At 42.3% G+C, this 17,811-nt stretch overlaps 1 protein-coding gene across 1 annotated transcript in view; it reads right to left on the reverse strand.

Annotated features, from left to right (window-relative positions):
- The window catches only part of LOC138679350 (cartilage oligomeric matrix protein-like), a 674,654-nt gene that overhangs the window by 54,238 nt on the left and 602,605 nt on the right, over positions 1-17,811 (reverse strand). The window contains exon 15 of the mRNA XM_069767792.1: positions 357-405. Coding sequence (XP_069623893.1) covers positions 357-405 — 49 coding nt within the window. The remainder of the gene's footprint in view (positions 1-356; positions 406-17,811) is intronic.

Genomic DNA, 17,811 nt, shown 5'->3' on the forward strand with positions numbered 1-17,811 from the left:
GACTGCCCTTGGAGCCCAGCTTTTTAAGCCCCAGACCACACCCTGGGGTGGAGATAAGGTGGACATCCTCCCACCTGCTCTATGGAGGTCCACATTAAAGCCAGCCCATTATATCAATTAGCTTAACCCCTCATGACACTTAGTGTGCTGGAGGATAAAACTTTGGGTTTTAGATCACAGACGCCATTAAGCTTAGTGACACATATCTCCCCTCCAGCATTTTACCAGTGATTTTGTCACAATATGTTATCATTTATTTTTACTGAACATGTCTTTTACATTTTATTTGCATATCTGATTTTTTAAGTTCAAAAGTAGTCAGATTTGTATAGTATATTTAAATAAAAGAATCTTACCAACAGCAAGTCCTGGGTCACTATTCATCGTTTGGACAATCTCCATACCCTAGAACATGGAAACATTTAACAATCGGTAAGATAAACAGTGTTAGATATTTTCAAAACATAGCAGTCATTCTCAGTTAATTCTAAATATTAGGAGTAGGGTTGAGCGAAACGGGTCGGCCAGATTCAGAAGTCGCCGACTTTTGGCAAAGTCGGATTTCATGAAACCCGACCCGACCCCTGTGTGGGGTCGGCCATGAGGTCGGCGATCTTCTGATCTGGAATCGGAATTCCGATACCGAGTTCCGATATGTTTAAGATATCGGGAATCGATATCGGAATTCATATTTAAGTGTAAAATAAAGAATAAAAATAAAAAAATATTGATATACTCACCCTCGGACGCGCCCTAGTTCTCACCGGCAGCCTTCCTTCCTAAGAATGAGCGCCTGAAGGGCCTTCGATGACGTCGCGGCTTGTGATTGGTCGCGTGAGCGGTCACATGGGTGGTCACGCGACCAATCACAAGCCGCGACGTCATCTAAGGTCCTTCAGGCACTAATTCTTAGGAAGGAAGCGTCCGAGGGCACGTCCGAGGGTGAGTATATTCCTAATAGGTATATACTCACCCTCGGACGCGCCCTGGTTCTAACCCGCAGCCTTCCTTCCTAAGAATCAGCGCCTGAAGGACCTTAGATGACGTCGCGGCTTGGGATTGGTCGCGTGACGCCCATGTGACCGCTCACGCTACCAATCACAAGCCGCGACGTCATCGAAGGTCCTTCAGGCGCTCATTCTTAGGAAGGAAGGTTGCCGGTGAGAACCAGGGCGCGTCCGAGGGTAAGTATATCAATATTTTTTATTTTGATTCTTTATTTTACACTTAAATATGGACCCCAGGGCCTGAAGGAGAGTTTCCTCTCCTTCAGACCCTGGGAACCATTAGAAACCCAATGCACTGCATTGGGTTTCGTGTTTCGGCCGACCCCGACCCCGACTTTTCTATAGGATCGGCCGATTTCACTCGACCCGACTTTTGAAAAAGTCGGGTTTCGTGAAACCCGACCCGATCCTATAAAAAGAAAAGTCGCTCAACCCTAATTAGGAGGTTTTTTAGAATTTACTGAAACATTTTTACATTTAAGTACATTTGTTATAAGTTCTTGCAGAAAATGATTACAAATAAGCTGAATGCACACAATGAAAAAAAGGTCTTGGAGAGATGATTGTATGTAATTTAAAGAGGACCTTTCAATGGATGGTTTAGTTTAAACAGAGTAACAGCTTGCTGAAGGGAAATTTTGAATCTTTATTACTGAGGGGCATAACTGAGTGACCCAGTAGAAAAAAATTCTAGTGAAAGGTACTCTTTAAACCTGTCAGCTGCTCCTTTGCAATAGTCTACAGTCACTTTGTCAGCAAAGTAATTTGACTGGAGTTATTTGTGACTTAACCCATTAGCCCCATAGTTTGTAAGCTTGCGAGCAGGGCCCTCACTCCTCCTGGTATCTGTTTTGAACTGTATTTCTGTTATGCTGTAATGTCTATTGTCTGTACAAGTCCCCTCTATAATTTGTAAAGCGCTGCGGAATATGTTGGCGCTATATAAATAAAAATTATTATTATTATTAGCGACCGCCGATACGCCTTTTAACGGCGGCCGCTAAGGGTACTTAAACCACAGCGCCGTTAATTAACGGTGCTGTGGAAAAAGTAAATAGCGCCCCCCAGAAAGCAATCCACAAGTGCAAAAACGTAGCAAAAAACGCTGGTATCTGGTTTTGCTGCGTTTTTAGTGAAAAAAGCATGGACAGCAGGACATGAAACCCATTTATTTTGGTGAATTTCCCAAGTTTAACCCCTGCACCCCGGGCCATTTTCCATTTTTGTGTTTCTGTTTCTTGCTCCCCTTCTTTCCGCAGCCATAACTTTTGATACCATTTTGGTGTAGATGCAATGCTTTAATCACTTGTTATTGCATTTAAAAGCATAATTCTGGCGTTTTGATTTTTTTTCTTGTTACGCTGTTTACCAATTGGATTAATTATTTTTATATATTGCTAGATCGGGCGATTTTGAATGGGACAATACCAAATTTATGTTTTTTTTATTGTTTTATCTTAAATGGGGGTGATTTAAACTTTTAGATTTTTTAATTTTTTTAATATTTTTTAAAACTTTTTCTTTACTTTTTGGGTATGTGCACACGTTGCGGATTCTCTGCGGATCTGCAGCGTTTTTGGCAGTGCAGAAACACTGCAGATCCGCAATTGATTTACAGTACAATGTAAATCAATGAGAAAAAAAAAATGCTGTGCACACTTTGCGGAAAATCCGCTGCGGTAACGCTGCGGTTTAAAAGAAGTAGCATGTCACTTTTTTTTTGTGATATTGTAGAACAAGACGTGCACTATCGCTACGGGTGGTGCAGACTGAACACGGAGGGATGCTCCAGATTATAGTCATACAACAACAGTCGCACTCAAAGAAAGGTTTTGGAGATTTGGTTTTTGTCTCAAAAAATTGTGGTTTTCTTTATTACAAACACCAAAATAAAGGTAGCACCGCAGTGTTGCAAGGTAGGTAACGTTTCAACCCACAGGGTCTTTCTCAAACCTTAGAATTGTTGGAGCGGAGCGAAGGGCATAGATCCCTGGGTGGGTGTAGGAGTCCCGTTCGGGGCTATAGCTGTGAGGATACTGGTGTCTGCGGTGGTGGTGTGTGACAAAACCAAATCTCCAAAACCTTTCTTTGAGTGCGACTGTTGTTGTATGACTTCTTTTTTGTGAATCTGCAGCGTTTTTGTACCCATTCCATTATTGAAAACCGCAGGGGTAAAAAACGCAGCAAATCCGCAAGAAAACCACAGCAGAAATTCCTAAGCCTAATCCGCAACGTGTGCACATAGCCTTAACCGGCTCCAATAGTCTCCTTGGTAGCTGGGCATTATTTATTTGTCTAACATATGTGGCCCTAACTTTGATAGGGTCCAATCATTATATGCATGAAAGACAATCAGACAAGAAATGTTTAAAGTCAGAAATAGATATCTCTCTAAACAAAGAAGTAAAATGATAGCAATGATGCCTGTTCACCCTCACTGACATGGCTGCATGTTACTTGTGACTCACATATGCAATGGCAGATGATATGAAATGCATATAACAGATATTATGTTGAGTCACGGAGTTGCCACGACAGAGCAGTGCCAGAAATCCGCAGCGTCTGATGGCTCCTGCTTCACTGCTGAGAAGAAGCACTTCTCCAGTGTATTAAATGTGTTGTTTTCTTTCAGCAGGACAGGGGTTAATCGGCCATGTGGAAATTCCTGCATTCAGCTATGCTCGGTTAGCCACTCCTCTCTCCTATAACAACTAGGTATTCTGGCTAGGTCCTTGTCTGAGTTAGCACTCGCTACATAGATCTGGAGAGTGAGGAGCTGGTGTCTGGAGAGCTGAGCTGGAGGAGTTTATTGTGTGACTGTTGCTTGGTTTGTATGCTTTGGAATTCATCATCCTTTCCTGCCTTATTTCCTTCACACCTTGGTGAATAACTCTGTTAATTGTGAAAGTATATTTTGTGTGAGTGAAATTTTCTTTAACTCTTGTCTTTGTTCCCCATGTCTGTCGGATTGGTGTACAGTTGTACACAGTAGCGCCTCTTTTACCTGGGTGGGGGAGGTGGACAGATGCAGGGCTGCAGCTAGGAGACAGGGAAAGGGTGGAGGCCCCGGCATCCTCGCCATCTGAGGTATACCAGGGAACAGGGCAAGCTAGGGTGCCTCCTAGTGCAAGGGCCAGGAAAGGTGACCGTGGTCCCAGTTTATTCTCCAGTCCTATCATGACAGGTTGTTTGGGACTTTAATGTTGATGGCATATCCTTAGGATAGGTCATCAATGTCTGACTGGTAGGGGTGGAACACCCGGGACCTCCGCCAATCAGCTGTTCCCAGTGCCGGCAGCAGCCAAATCCCAGGTACTGCACATTCGCCTCCTAATGATCTGAATAGGGGGCAAATATGCAGAACCCAGCTACGGCCACTATACAGTTCATAGAGCTGTTGCTGTACAACTTTGGAGCTGAATAGTTCCAGACATTGCTGGTGGCAGCAATAACAACTGATTGGCGGGTGTGCCGGATGTTGCACACCCACTGATAAGACATTGATGACCTATTCTTCAGATAAGCCAACAATGTCCAGGCACAGAATAACTCTTTTAAATTCAGAAAGGTGATCAATGCTGAACATGCATGCATTATGTGATGTACATTAGAGTACAGAGCAGTTCTCTGCAGATGGCCAATCTGATTTCACCCTGCACTGATAAAACTACATATAGCTGCTCTCTGAAAAAAACCCACATGATACCCAGCAGCGATGCATAGGGCCTACGGTATCCACTCTCAAGGGCATTCAGCATATTGACAGCCAAGGCGCATGCATTGTCACTGACACTGCTCACCCCTCTTTCTGCCTGAGCCCTGGGCATCACTCGCTCCCCGCACTAAAATGTATTCTGGTCTGTCTGAAGCACATACACTCGATTTGAGCACTGCCTGGGACAGGAGCAGAGAAGATGTAATCAGCCATCTGCTCAGCCAGGAACTCCATCAGAACGCAGACAACTTACGGTCTGTGCACTGAAGGAGATGGTGGACGCAGAGGGTGTCAGATGGTGCAATGCACTGATGTTATTACACCATACAGCGCCCACTACTGTTCCTCATAGGAGACAGAGCTGCGCTCCACGAGGAGCGTGGATTAGGTGAGTATAAGCTTTTTTTCATTTATTTTATAATTAGTTTGCCAATGTATGCTGCACAAAGAGAGTGCCTGGCTGTGGGGCCATACACTTGGGCTGTCTGTATGGCCATATACGTGGGGATGGCTGTGGGGCCATATTTGTAGGGCAGGCTGTGGGGCCATATACAGTTGTGCTCAAAAGTTTACATACCCTGGCAGAATTTTTGCTTTTTTGGCCTTTTTTCACAGATTATGAATGATAACACCAAAACTTTTTCTCCACTCATAGTTAGTGGTTGGGTGAAGCTATTTATTGTCAAACTACTGTGTTTTCTCTTTTTAAATCATAATGATAACCCAAAACATCCAAATGACCCTGGAAAAGTTCACATACCGTGGTGATTTTGGCCTGATAACATGCGCAGAAGTTGACACAAATGAGTTTGAATGGCTACTAAAGGTAACATCCTCACCTGTGATCTGTTTGCTTGTAATCAGTGTGTGTGCATAAATGCTGAGTGAGTTTCTGGGATCCAGACAGACTCTTGCATCTTTCATCCAGCCACTGATGTTTCTGGATTGTGAGTCATGGGGAAAGCAAAAGAATTGTCAACGGATCTATGGGAAATAGTAGTTGAACTGTATAAAATAAGGGATACGAAAAGATATCAAAGGAATTGATAATGCCAGTCAGCAGCATTCAAACTGTGATTAACAAATGGAAAATCAGGGATTCTGTAAAAACAAAACCACGGTCAGGTAGACCAACAAAAATGTTGTCTACAACTGCCAGGGAAATTGTTTGGGATGCAAAGAAAAAGCCACAAATAACGTCAGCTGAAATACGGAATCTCTGAAAACTAGCAGTCTGGCTGTTTCAAGATGCACAATAAGGAGGCACTTGAAGAAAAATGGGCTGCATGGTCGAGTCGCAAGAAGAAAGCCATTACTGCGCAAATGCCACAATGCATCTTTCCTAATATATGCAAAATAGCACAGAGACAAGCCTCAAAACTTCTGGAACAGGGTAATTTGGAGTGATGAGACCAAAATTTAACTTTTTGTCCACAACCATAAAGGTTACATTTGGAGAGCGGTCAACAAAGCCTATAATGAAAGGAACACCATTCCTACTGTAAAGCACGGAGGTGGATCGCTGATGTTTTGGGGATGTGTGAGCTACAAAGGCACAGGAAACTCGGTCAAAATTGAAGGAAAGATGAATGTAGCACTATATCAGCAAATACTGGAGGCAAATTTGCACTCATCAGCCCAGAAGCTGCGCATGAGACGTACTTGGATGTTCCAAGATGACAACTATCCAAAACACAAGGCTGAGTCGACCTGTCATTGGCTCCAGCAGAACAAATTAAAGGTTCTGGAGTGGCCATCTCAGTCCCCTGACCTCAATATCATTTAGACACTCTGGGGAGATCTCAAGCGCGCAGTTCATGCTAGACAGCCCAGGAATTTACAGGAACTGGAGGCTTTTTGCCTAGAAGAGTGTGTAGCTTTACCATCTGAGAAAATAAAGAACCTCACCCACACCTACCACAAAAGACTTCAAGCTCTCTTTAATGTTAGAGGGGGCAATACACTGTATTAAGAAATGGGGTATATTAACTTTTAATCAGGGTTATTTGGATGTTTTGGGTTGTTACTATGATTTAAAAAGAGAAAACACAGTAGTTTGACAATAAATGGCTTTACCCACTAACCATGAGTGGAGAAAAAGTTTTGGTGTTATCATCCATATTCTCTGAAGAAAGGCAAAGAAAGCAAAATATCTGTCGGGGTGTGAAGCCTTTTTAACACAACTGTATATGTGAGGCTTACTGTGAGGCTATATACATGGGGCTTGTTGGGGAAATGTGTAGGGCTGGCTGTGGGGACATATGTAGGGCTGGCTGTGGGGTCATATAAAGGGGTTAGCTGTGGGGACATTACAAGAGGGGCTTACTGTGTGTCTGTGGGGGACATACAAGAGGCTCTCTGTGATTACATATGTAGGGCTGGCTGTGAGGACATACGTAGGGCTGGCTTTGGAGACATAGATAGGGCTGGCTGTGGGACATTACAAGATAGGCTGGCTTTGGGGTACATACGAGGGGCTGGCTGTGTGGACATTCTTAGGGCTGACTGTGGGGACCTTACAATAGGGGCTATGGGGGACATCATATTATATGAAAGACTGTGGGGAACATTATACCTGAGCTGTGGGGACATCATACTATATACAATATGTGGGTAGCATCATACTACATAGGGGACTGTGGGGGTATCATAATGTATAGGTTAGGGAATTGTGGGGGACATTATACTGGAGACTGTGGAGACATCTGTCACGACTCTGTTGTCAGATGTTCTGGGACCAGAGGGAATTATCACACACCCCAAACCTACTGTAGAAATGATCACTGATAAATCCATCAAATGCCTTCTCAAGTATCAACCACCAACCAACAACCTCCAGCCTTAACAGCAGATGCTAGCTCTGGCAATGATTGATTGCCAGGGCCCAGAAATAGGAGATGGGAGTGGCTAACAGTGAACAGCTCAGTCTAAATGCAGGAAATCTTCAAAATGATTGCTGTACCAAGTCTGGTGATGATATTGTATATATTTACTGAAGGTAGTTCTCGTGATGTATTCAAGTACTGATTGAGGTTCTAGTGATGCATTAATGTACCGATGGTGGATCTGGTGAGGTTTTCATGCACTGATGGTGGTTCCGATGACATACATATGTACTGATGTTGTATTTCTTTATTGACGTGGTTTTCGTGATGTATTCATGTACTGAATGAAGTACTCATGACTCCTTAAAGTACTGATGGTGGTTTTGGTGCGGTATTCATATACTGATGGTAGTTATGGTGACCTGTTTATTTAATAATTATAGTTCTGGTGCTGTATTTATGTACTATTGATGGTTCTGGTGTTCTATTTATGTAGTGATGATGATTGTGGTTTCATATTCATGTACTGATGATGGTTTTGGTGACGAATACAGCAACAGAACCATCATCACTACATGAATACATCACTGGAGCCATCAGTAGTATATGAATATAGCACCAGAACAGCCATCACTACTTGAATTAGATTGACATGTTTCTTACAAATAGGTTAATTAATGGCCGTCCTGAACATATAACAAACATTGTTTCTCTTTCCAGTTCATATCGTGCCATTTCATTTGCATTCAGGCATTTTATTCATTGTCATCAAAGTACTGCTTCATTTAGGATTTCTGGAATACTGTAGAACACATTGCACATCCATTGAAAGGAGGAAACATCAAGAGATTTCTAATGACCAGCGGATCTGAATGGTCGCAAGGAATTTATGTTCCATTATCATTTTTTTCTTTTTCTTTTTGTGTCAAAGTATATGCATGTAACAACATGATTTTATGTATTTCCTACATTTTCTCTTGTTTCCATTTCTTTCCTTTGCTTCCCCTCGCCCTCTTCCCCTTTTTTTTTGCACATGGAATTTTAATGTGATTAGCATGTTTGTCATGTGATTTGAAATCTCTATTTCATTGGTCACGTTTTGTTTAAAAGCTGATAGGACTTGTTCATGTATAGTTTGATAAAGGACGCCTTGAGCATTTGAAACACATAACTATATCTTGCCATGTGAACTTTGCCATTGCCATGGTTTTTTAAGAAGCATTTTCTAATAAACTTTTGAATTCAACTAAGCTGGAACACATCTCCCTTCTCTCATCAGGTTAATTATTATCAATATTGTTTTTGTATACATTTTTGATGTCATGCTTTTATATGTATTTAAAAGAACAATGTAGGATGATAAACTCCTCCTCTTCCTCTTTTGTCTCCTCTCCCTTTACTGGGAAAGGCCTATCTAAGAAGATCAAATTAATTTTCTCCATACACCTGAAGAAGGATGCAAACAGCCGAAATGCATTGTATGTATTTAGTTTTTATCAGTTTGAATAAAATTTTACCTACAAGCAACCGGAATTTCTGCTACTTGATTTTTCTTGGTGGCAAAGACAGCACCATTCCCAGTTCCTCCTATCTGACATCTACTTAGTGGGATACTCCTGTTTCAGGGTCCAATCTTTCCTCACCAGGTCAGCAGTAGTCTCTTTCAAATACATCCATGCTTCAAGCGGGAGTTGTGCCTTTGTTTGAACAACTGTATCAGGTGAGCAAATTCCTATAGATACTCACCTTCTCGATTGATTATTTCTTACTACACTTAGTGCCACATTTTCCCCCTTTAGGAACTTCAACACTTTATTTTAATAAATTGAGCAACCAGGGAAAATGTAGGGGAGTATTTTTTCAAATAAAGTATCTTTTTTTGTGTGTATATTTTTATTTTTATTACTGGTTTAGTAATGGGGTGTCTGATCACAAATCACAGCTGACATCAGCCCCAATTGCCACTGCACCAGGGTAATCGGGAAGAGTGAGGGAAAGCACCAGAATTAGCACATCTATGTGATGCACCACTTCTGGTGCAGCTGCAGGTTGATAGTTTTAGGCCCAATAACCATGGACCTTCCCATCGCTATCATATCAGCTCACAGCTGTCCGCTTTACATTTGCTGGTTATCAAAAATAAACTTATTAGGCTAAACAAGGCTAACCAAACTTGAGTGCCACATGAAGAGCACTAAAGGGTGCAAGTTTATTTGTAATAAACTTGCACCCTTTAGTGCTCTTCATGTGGGAAGGTAGGGGGCTTGTGAAATGTATCTACAGGAGATCTATCTATTGTATATCTAATAGCTATCTATCTATTTTTGTTAAATATCTAATATCTTTCTATAATCTATCTATATCTTAATATAAGATTGCTATATTAGTTTTGTAAAGTAGCTTTAAGTTGCTGATTTTGCAAGTTTTCCCTCCTATAAAGAATGAAGAGGTCTGTAATTTTTATTGTAGGTACACTTCAACTGTGAGAGACACTTAAAAAAAATCGCATTGTATGATTTTTACATAATTAATTTGCATTTTATTGCATGAAATAAGTATTTGATCACCTACGAACCAGCAAGAATTCTGGCACTCACGGACCTGTTAGTTTTTGTGTAAGAAGCCATCCTACTCTGCACTCATTACTACCTGTATTAATTGTACCTGTTTGAACTCATTGTATAAAACACTTAATGACACCTGTCCACACACTCAATCAATCACACTCCAACTTCTCCACCATGGACAAGACCAAAAAGCTGTCTAAGGACACCAGGGACAAAATTGTAGACCTGCACAAGGCTGGGATGGGCTACAGGACAATAGGCAAGCAGCTTGGTGAGAAGGCATCAACTGTTGGCACAATTATTAGAAAATGGAAGAAACACAAGACGACTGTTACTCTTTCTTGGTCTGGGGAGCAATGCAAGATCTTGTCTCTTGGAGTAAGGATAATTCTGAGAAAGGTCAGGAATCGGCCCAGAACTACACGAGAGGACATGGTCAATGACGTGAAGAGAGCTGGACCACTGTCTTAAACATTACAGAGAATGCTGTAATGGATTAAAATCCTGGAGGGCAAGCAAGGTCCCCCTGCTCACAGCAGCACATGTCAAGGCCCATTTGAAGGTGGCCAATGACCATCTGGATGATCCAGAGGAGGCATGGAAGAAGGTCATGTGGTCAGATGCGACCAAAATAGAACTTTTTAGTATCAAGTCCACTCACTCTGTTTTGAGGAAAATGGGGGCAACGGCAGTGTGTTGAAGGCAGAATGGATGGGGTCATGTATCTCAAGGTTTTGGCGAACAACCTTCTTCCGTCAGTAGGAGCATGGAAGATTGGTCATGGCTGGGTCTTCGCGGATGAGAATGACCTGAAACACATAGCCAGGGCAACTAAGCTAACAAAGCCGTGTCTCCTTAAGAAGCATTTCAGGGTCCTGTAGTGGTGTAGCCTGTTAGCCTGTCTCCAGTCCTTAACCCAATTGAAAATCTTTGGAGGGAGCTGAAACTCAATATTTGCTGTACTGTGTGCAAACTTGGTCAAGAACTGTAGGAAACGTCTGACGTCTGTAATTGCAAACAAAGAGTTCTGTAACAAATATTAAGCTCTGTTTTTCTATTGCATTAAATACTTTTTTCATGCAATAAAATGCAAATTAATTATGTAAAAGTCAAACAATGTCATTTTTTCAAATTTGTTTTAAGATACTGTCTCTAATAGTTGAAGGGTACCTACGATAAAAATTATATATCTCTCCATTCTTTGTAGTTGGGAAAATGTGCAAAATCGGCAGTGTTTCAAATACTTATTTTCCCCACTGTAGAGCATTATAATATGTAAAGGATGATGCTAAAAACTCATTGCATACGGATGCTAGGCAAGAAAAAAATTGCACAATCACATTGAACTCGTATGACATACAAAGTGACATACGCATGACACTTGTCCTACTTTTCTGAAACAACATTGGACTGATTTTTTTGTACCCAAATGTGAGCGATCACTAAAGGACAGAACATCACCTTCTCTCCTCTTCACCCCGGGGACAGTGCAGATGGAACTCTCACTACGTGTAAGGCTCAGGCTATGTGCACACGTTGCTGAATTGCTGCGGAATTTGGCATGCGTATTCCCAAGAGCGTTTTGCAAGCGTAATTAGCTTGCAGAATGCTAGCGTTTTCTAAGCGATCTGTAACATCGCTTGGAAAAATGATTGACAGGTTGGTCACACTTGTCAAACATAGTGTTTGACAAGTGTGACCAACTTTTTACTATTGATGCTGCCTATGCATACGCAGCATCAATAGTAAAAATATATAATGTTAAAAATAATAATAAAAAAAATCGTGATATCCTCACCTTCTGGCGGCCTCCGCAGCATTCCCGATCATCGCGATGCTCCCGTTCCCAGCAATGCCTAGTGACAATGGCCCCAGATGACGTAGCATCACACAAGACCGCTACGTCATCACAGGTCATCGTCGCAAGGCATCCCTGGGAACGGGAGCTGCCAGGAGCATCGCTAAGGCCTGGACTGGATCCAGGGGCCGCCAGAAGGTGAGTGTATATAACTATTTTTGATTTTAATTCTTTTTTAAGGGCCTGGAGGAGAGTCTCCTCTCCTCCACCCTGGGTACCATCCGCACATTATCCACTTACTTTGCGCATGGTGGGCATAGCCCCATGCGGAAGGTAAGCTGATCAATGCATTCCTATGTGTGCGGAATCGCCGCCATTCCGCACAAAGAATGAGCTAGCTGCGTATTTTTCCATGACACGATTCCACAGCGTAAAAATACGCAGCATCATCACAGCATTGCGGAATCCCATTGAATTCAATAGGTTGTGTTGTGTATTTGTTTTCGCGGTGAAAAAACGTGGCAAAAACGAATACATTCTGCAACGTGTGTACATAGCCTGAGTGTGAGTCACTCACTGCCTGCAGTGCCCTGTGTCTCCTGTTAAGATCCTACCACCTGTAGTACTGACAGTAGCAGGGGACCCGAACAACGTCATTTGCATAGGGCAGCAGTGAGGGTCTGCCGTCCTCCGTCTGCAAATGACGTCATGGTGCCCCTGCATCTCCTGCTACTGTTGATACTGCAGCTTATCTCAACGTTAAACCAGGACTTTTTGGCAGTTGTTCATCCCCTCTCCCCTTTGAGGTCCCTGTGCAGCTGCATATATAGCAATATGATTCTCTAGATTAGTAGGATTTCACCAACACCAAACATATAGTTTTTTTTTTAATTTAAGTGGTAGAAAATTTTTGCTTGTGTCCCCATTTTCCGAGAACTCTATCACTTCCAATATTCAGGATATCTTGCTGTGTGAGGGCTTATTTTTTGTGCCATGAGCTGACATTTTTACTAATACCATTTTGGGGTAGCTACAATGTTTTGAATAATACATGACAAAGAACCAGAGAGTATACATAGCACATCAAAATACTTTTCATTTAACCCCTTACTGACATTGGACGTAGTTGACCATGGATGGAATATTACATTATTGCAATAGCCCGCACACAATGGCATGTGCGGGTGATCGCTGCCGGGTATCAGCTGATTCTGACAGCTGACACCTGGCACTAAGTACTGTTAAAGAAATCATGCAGGTCTGTTTAAGAAAGGGTTAATCTTCACTCTCTTATATATCAGAAAATAGCAAAAAAACAAGTCTTGCGTAAAGGCTTATATAAAGTGTTGCACAACATTATCATCTGAGTCTAATTAAGGGTCACTTCCCGGATATCTACATATCTCTGGTCAAGCTTTCCCATAAAATGTCAAGGGCATCTTTATTTGTCCAAGAACACCCAAAAATGTGTAGTTTAAGCCAGTATCTCTAAATTGCAGACATGAGAACAACTACTCCCCACATTCTTATACTGCATTCATCATCTTATCCCAGGATGTTAATGACATTGCATTGTGTAATAACCTTTTTATGCCAATCTATTGTGTAACTTGTTTTTCCCCTTTTTGGGGTATAAAAAAGTCCCACCGTGAATAAAGGCAGATTCATTATTATCTTGGAAAGACAACACGTGTCTGTCTCTCTGATTTAGTTCTTCCCAATTCTAGGTGCCTATGAACAGAGATACCTGAGTGGTCACAGATCTTTCCCGGCACTTTAAACCCTGAAATGCTGTGAACGAACATGATCACAGCATTCCAGAAGAAGACAGAGGGCAATATAATTGTACTGACCTGAAAAATAAAACTGCCTGATCAATTTTACCACACACGAAATGGCATAAACCCCCCCAAAGAAATTCCTGAACTGCTGGTTTTTGTTCATCCTCCCTCACAAAAATCGGAATAGAAAGCGATCAGAAAAGTCATGTGCCCAAAAATGGTACCAATAAAAACGATAGCTAGTCCCGCAAAAAACAAGCCATCGCATGACTCTGTGGACCTAAACACGCAAAAATTATAGTTCTCAAAATGTGGTTATGCAAAAACTATTTTTTGCAACAAAAAGAGTCTTTTAGTGTGTGACAGCTGCTAAACATAAAAACCCGATATATATCTGGTATCTCTGTAATTGCACTGACCAGAAGAAAAAAGTCGCCTAATCACTTATACTGCACGAGAAATGGCGTAAAAAATAAATAAAATCAATTCTTCACCTACTGTTCATTTTTTCATTCTGCCTCCCAAAGATCGCGTTGAGTGTTTACACTGGGGTTTCCATGTAAATCTCTGAAATTCGTGATTCAGACGGAACCTTGACAATACCTCATATATTCTCTGTGGGATTAAGGTCAGGCGAGTTTTCTGGGCAATCAAGCACAGTGATACTGTTGTTTTTTTAAATCAGGCATTGGTACTTTTGGCAGTGTGGACAGGTGCCAAGTCCTGCTGGAGAATGAAATTTCCTTCTCCAAAAACCTTGTCGGCAGAGGGAAGCATGAAGTGCTCTAAAATTTCCAGGTAGACGGCTGATCTGACTTTGATCTTGCTAAAACACAGTGGACCGACATCAGCAGATGACATGGCTCCCAAACCATCAATGATTGTGGAAACTTCACACTAGACCTCAAGTGGCTTGGATTGGGTGTCTCTCCACTGTTCCACTCTGGAACCTTGATTTCTAAATGAAATGTAAAATTTACTTTAATCTGAAAATAACATCTTGGGCCACTGAGCAACAGTCCAGATCTTTTTCTCCTTGGCCCAGGTAAGACATTTCTGGCATTGTCTATTGGTCATGAGTGGCTTGACACAAGGAATGCAACACTTGTAGCCCATGTCCTAGATACATTTGTGTGTGGTGGCTCTTAAACCAATGCATCCAGCAGTAGTCCATTCCTTGTTAATCTTCCCCAAATTTTTGAATGGCCTTTTCTTAACAATCCTTTCAAGACTGCGGTTATCCCGGTTGCTTGTGCACATTCTTCTACCACACTTTTCCTTCCACTCAACTTTCCATTAATATGCTTGGATACAGCACTCTGTGAACAGCCAGCTTCTTTAGCAATGACCTTTTGTGGCTTACCCCCCTTGTGGAGTGTGTCAATGACTGCCTTCTGGACATCTGTCAAGTCAGCAGTCTTCCCCATGATTGTGGAGCCTACTGAGACAGATTAAGGGGCCTTTTAAAATACTTAGGAAGCCTTTGCAGGTGTTTTTGTTAATTATTCTAATTTACAGAGATAATGACTTTTGGGTTTTCATTGGCTGTAAGCCATAATCAAGAGTAACAGAAATAAACTTTTGAAATTGATCACTCTGTTTGTAATGACTCTATATTATACATGAGTTTAACTTTTTGTATTGAAGAACTGAAATAAATTATCTTTTTGATGATATTCTAATTTTGTGAGATGCACCTGTACTTCATGTCCATAGTTTGCTTAAACAGCTCCAATGGATACAGGAGTGTTGTCACTTTATTTTTAGATGTTTTTAATTGTTTTTTGTGCTCTTGGTGTCAATAAAATTGCATTTCATACCTTTACATTCAGGTGCGCGTATTCCACATGCATTGTTTCTTTTCCTTTTCCTCCTTTATTCATTTTTTTTTTCATGCATTATGCTGCACCCTCAGAAAATTGCCTTATTCATACATTGATTTAGTGGTGCACCCTATCTCTATTTGAAATTAATGCAAAGTGACATAACAGGAATGAAAAAATTTATTTTTACCACCTAAATGTTTCTAACTTCTGAATAGGCCGCTATAGCTGTAAGACTTTAAGGCCGTTATTTAGCCATAAATTGCCATTGTAAATATCAGGAGCACACGATCAAGACCTCAGGATGCCGATGGGGTTAAAGAGCAAGCCCCCACTCTGTTAACCATCTACAAGCTATTATCACTATTTACAACAGTATTTAAGGGGTTAAACGGCCATGGTTGGCGCCAACACTGATCATGGCTGATGCAGCAAGTAGTGTACACCTGATAGTTGCTGGATTGTCACCGGTCGGGGGATGCTATTCTCTTATATCGCAGGTCAGTTTTAAGTCGAATTATTGGTCACTAAGGGATTAAATTGTATTCATTTGAATTTCTGCTTAGTCTGCATTCCTTAATTTAGAGCACAGTCACATAGTCAGAGGAAATGCTGTCCACCAATAGTAGGAGTAAGACTGCAACCTAAACTCCTTAGGTTAGGATACTCAGGACTTTAATCCCAGTGATAGAGTCACTGGCATTGTAGAGGAAGGGAGGTACGTGTCACTGCGCATGCAGCGGTCAGTGATGTGAAACCAGAATGTTTTTGTGTTTCCAGCACAATAGGTGCTGAAAGGCCATGTACAGAGTATAATAGGCCGGTTTTATGTGAGCACCCACAGTGCAGGAGGAAAGGTGCTCACCGTACCCCTTTCCCTACAGGACCTGCAGTGATGTCATGATCACATGACTAATTCATGTGATATATATACCTGGACCTGTGGTTCAGTCTGTTTGATGTATTGGGGAGAGAGGTGGAACTCCCACGTGGCTCCCATAGGAGTTAAGGATGCTGTGTGCGTTACCTGCAATGAAGACTGCAGGACAAGGACTCTGACAGACTTTATCTTTGTTTTACCTTTTGCCAGAAAGGCTTTTTTTGTTTTTTTTCTGAACCCTGCAAAGGTTTATGCTGTCTACAATAAACCAGCAGGTGATTTACTACTAGGACTATTCCTGTGTCTACCTTTGTGAAGCAGAGGAGCGAGACAACCTTTCACACCCCTTTCTGACATAGTATGTAATAATACATACCTGTGCCCTGGGCATTATTAATCAGAGACAGATTATTACTTCTACTTGATCATGTTTGAACACAGGCTGTGCGGACGCGATCCCCGTCATATGTCAGCTGATTTTGACAGCTGACACCCGGCACTAAGTGGCAGGTACGGTCCCGCTCTGCTGCTGGCACTTTAACCCCTTAAATGCTGCAATCGAATGTGGAGCGCCCGCCAGGGCCTAGGGGTACTCGGTACCGGGTCCGGTCGTCATTAATGGGGTGGTCACAGTGGCAGCGACCCGGTCCGTGGCCCTGGACATCCAAATTAAAGGGAAAGTCTTTAAAAGGGTTTTTAGAAATAAGAATGTTCGTGACGCCACCTGTGGTATTCGGTGAGGGATGACCGACACTGCTTAAAGGGGTCCTCTGGGGGTGATGGCACTGTAGCAAGGATGGTATGGCTTCCCACAGGTGAAGCTTTGTCCCCAGGGCTCCTGGTGTATTTGGCAAAGATAGTGAGGTGCCAGAAATAATCAGAGGACACAGGGTTGCAGTTTCTTTACCTGTTTTATTGGTGATTCACAGCCACAATTCAGGATACCGGTAACAGGTATTGGTAAGGTCCGGTTGGCCTGGAAACGATTATGGATCCCCCTTTCCAGGTGAGGCTATAAGCCTTCCTTCTAGCACTGTAAGGTGAGTCCCTTGCTGCTTTAGGCCTCACACAATGTTCTCTCTTTCCCTGTCCGAAGACAGTACCCACATGGTAGGCAATGCAAGCCTTTTTTATAGGTGTCTCTCAGGCTCTGTATGTTGCTGTACCTTCAGGTGTGGGTGCGGACTGACGACCTAGAATTTTCTGCCCTCCGCTTCTGCTATGGGGGCATACAGTTCCACCCAGCCTAGGGCTCCTGGTGCCCGATTCCTGCACTCCAGCATGGAAGGAACTTAGTCGCAGCTCTCTTCCTGCTCCTTACTTCTCCTGTGCTTCTCCCCTCTGGCACGTTCTACAGATGCAACCAGTCTGCTTCTCCTCCTAGGCGCGGAGCTGCAGCACCACGTGGCTGCACG

This window comes from Ranitomeya imitator, chromosome 1, assembly GCF_032444005.1.
Source record: "Ranitomeya imitator isolate aRanImi1 chromosome 1, aRanImi1.pri, whole genome shotgun sequence".
Lineage (NCBI taxonomy): Eukaryota > Metazoa > Chordata > Amphibia > Anura > Dendrobatidae > Ranitomeya > Ranitomeya imitator.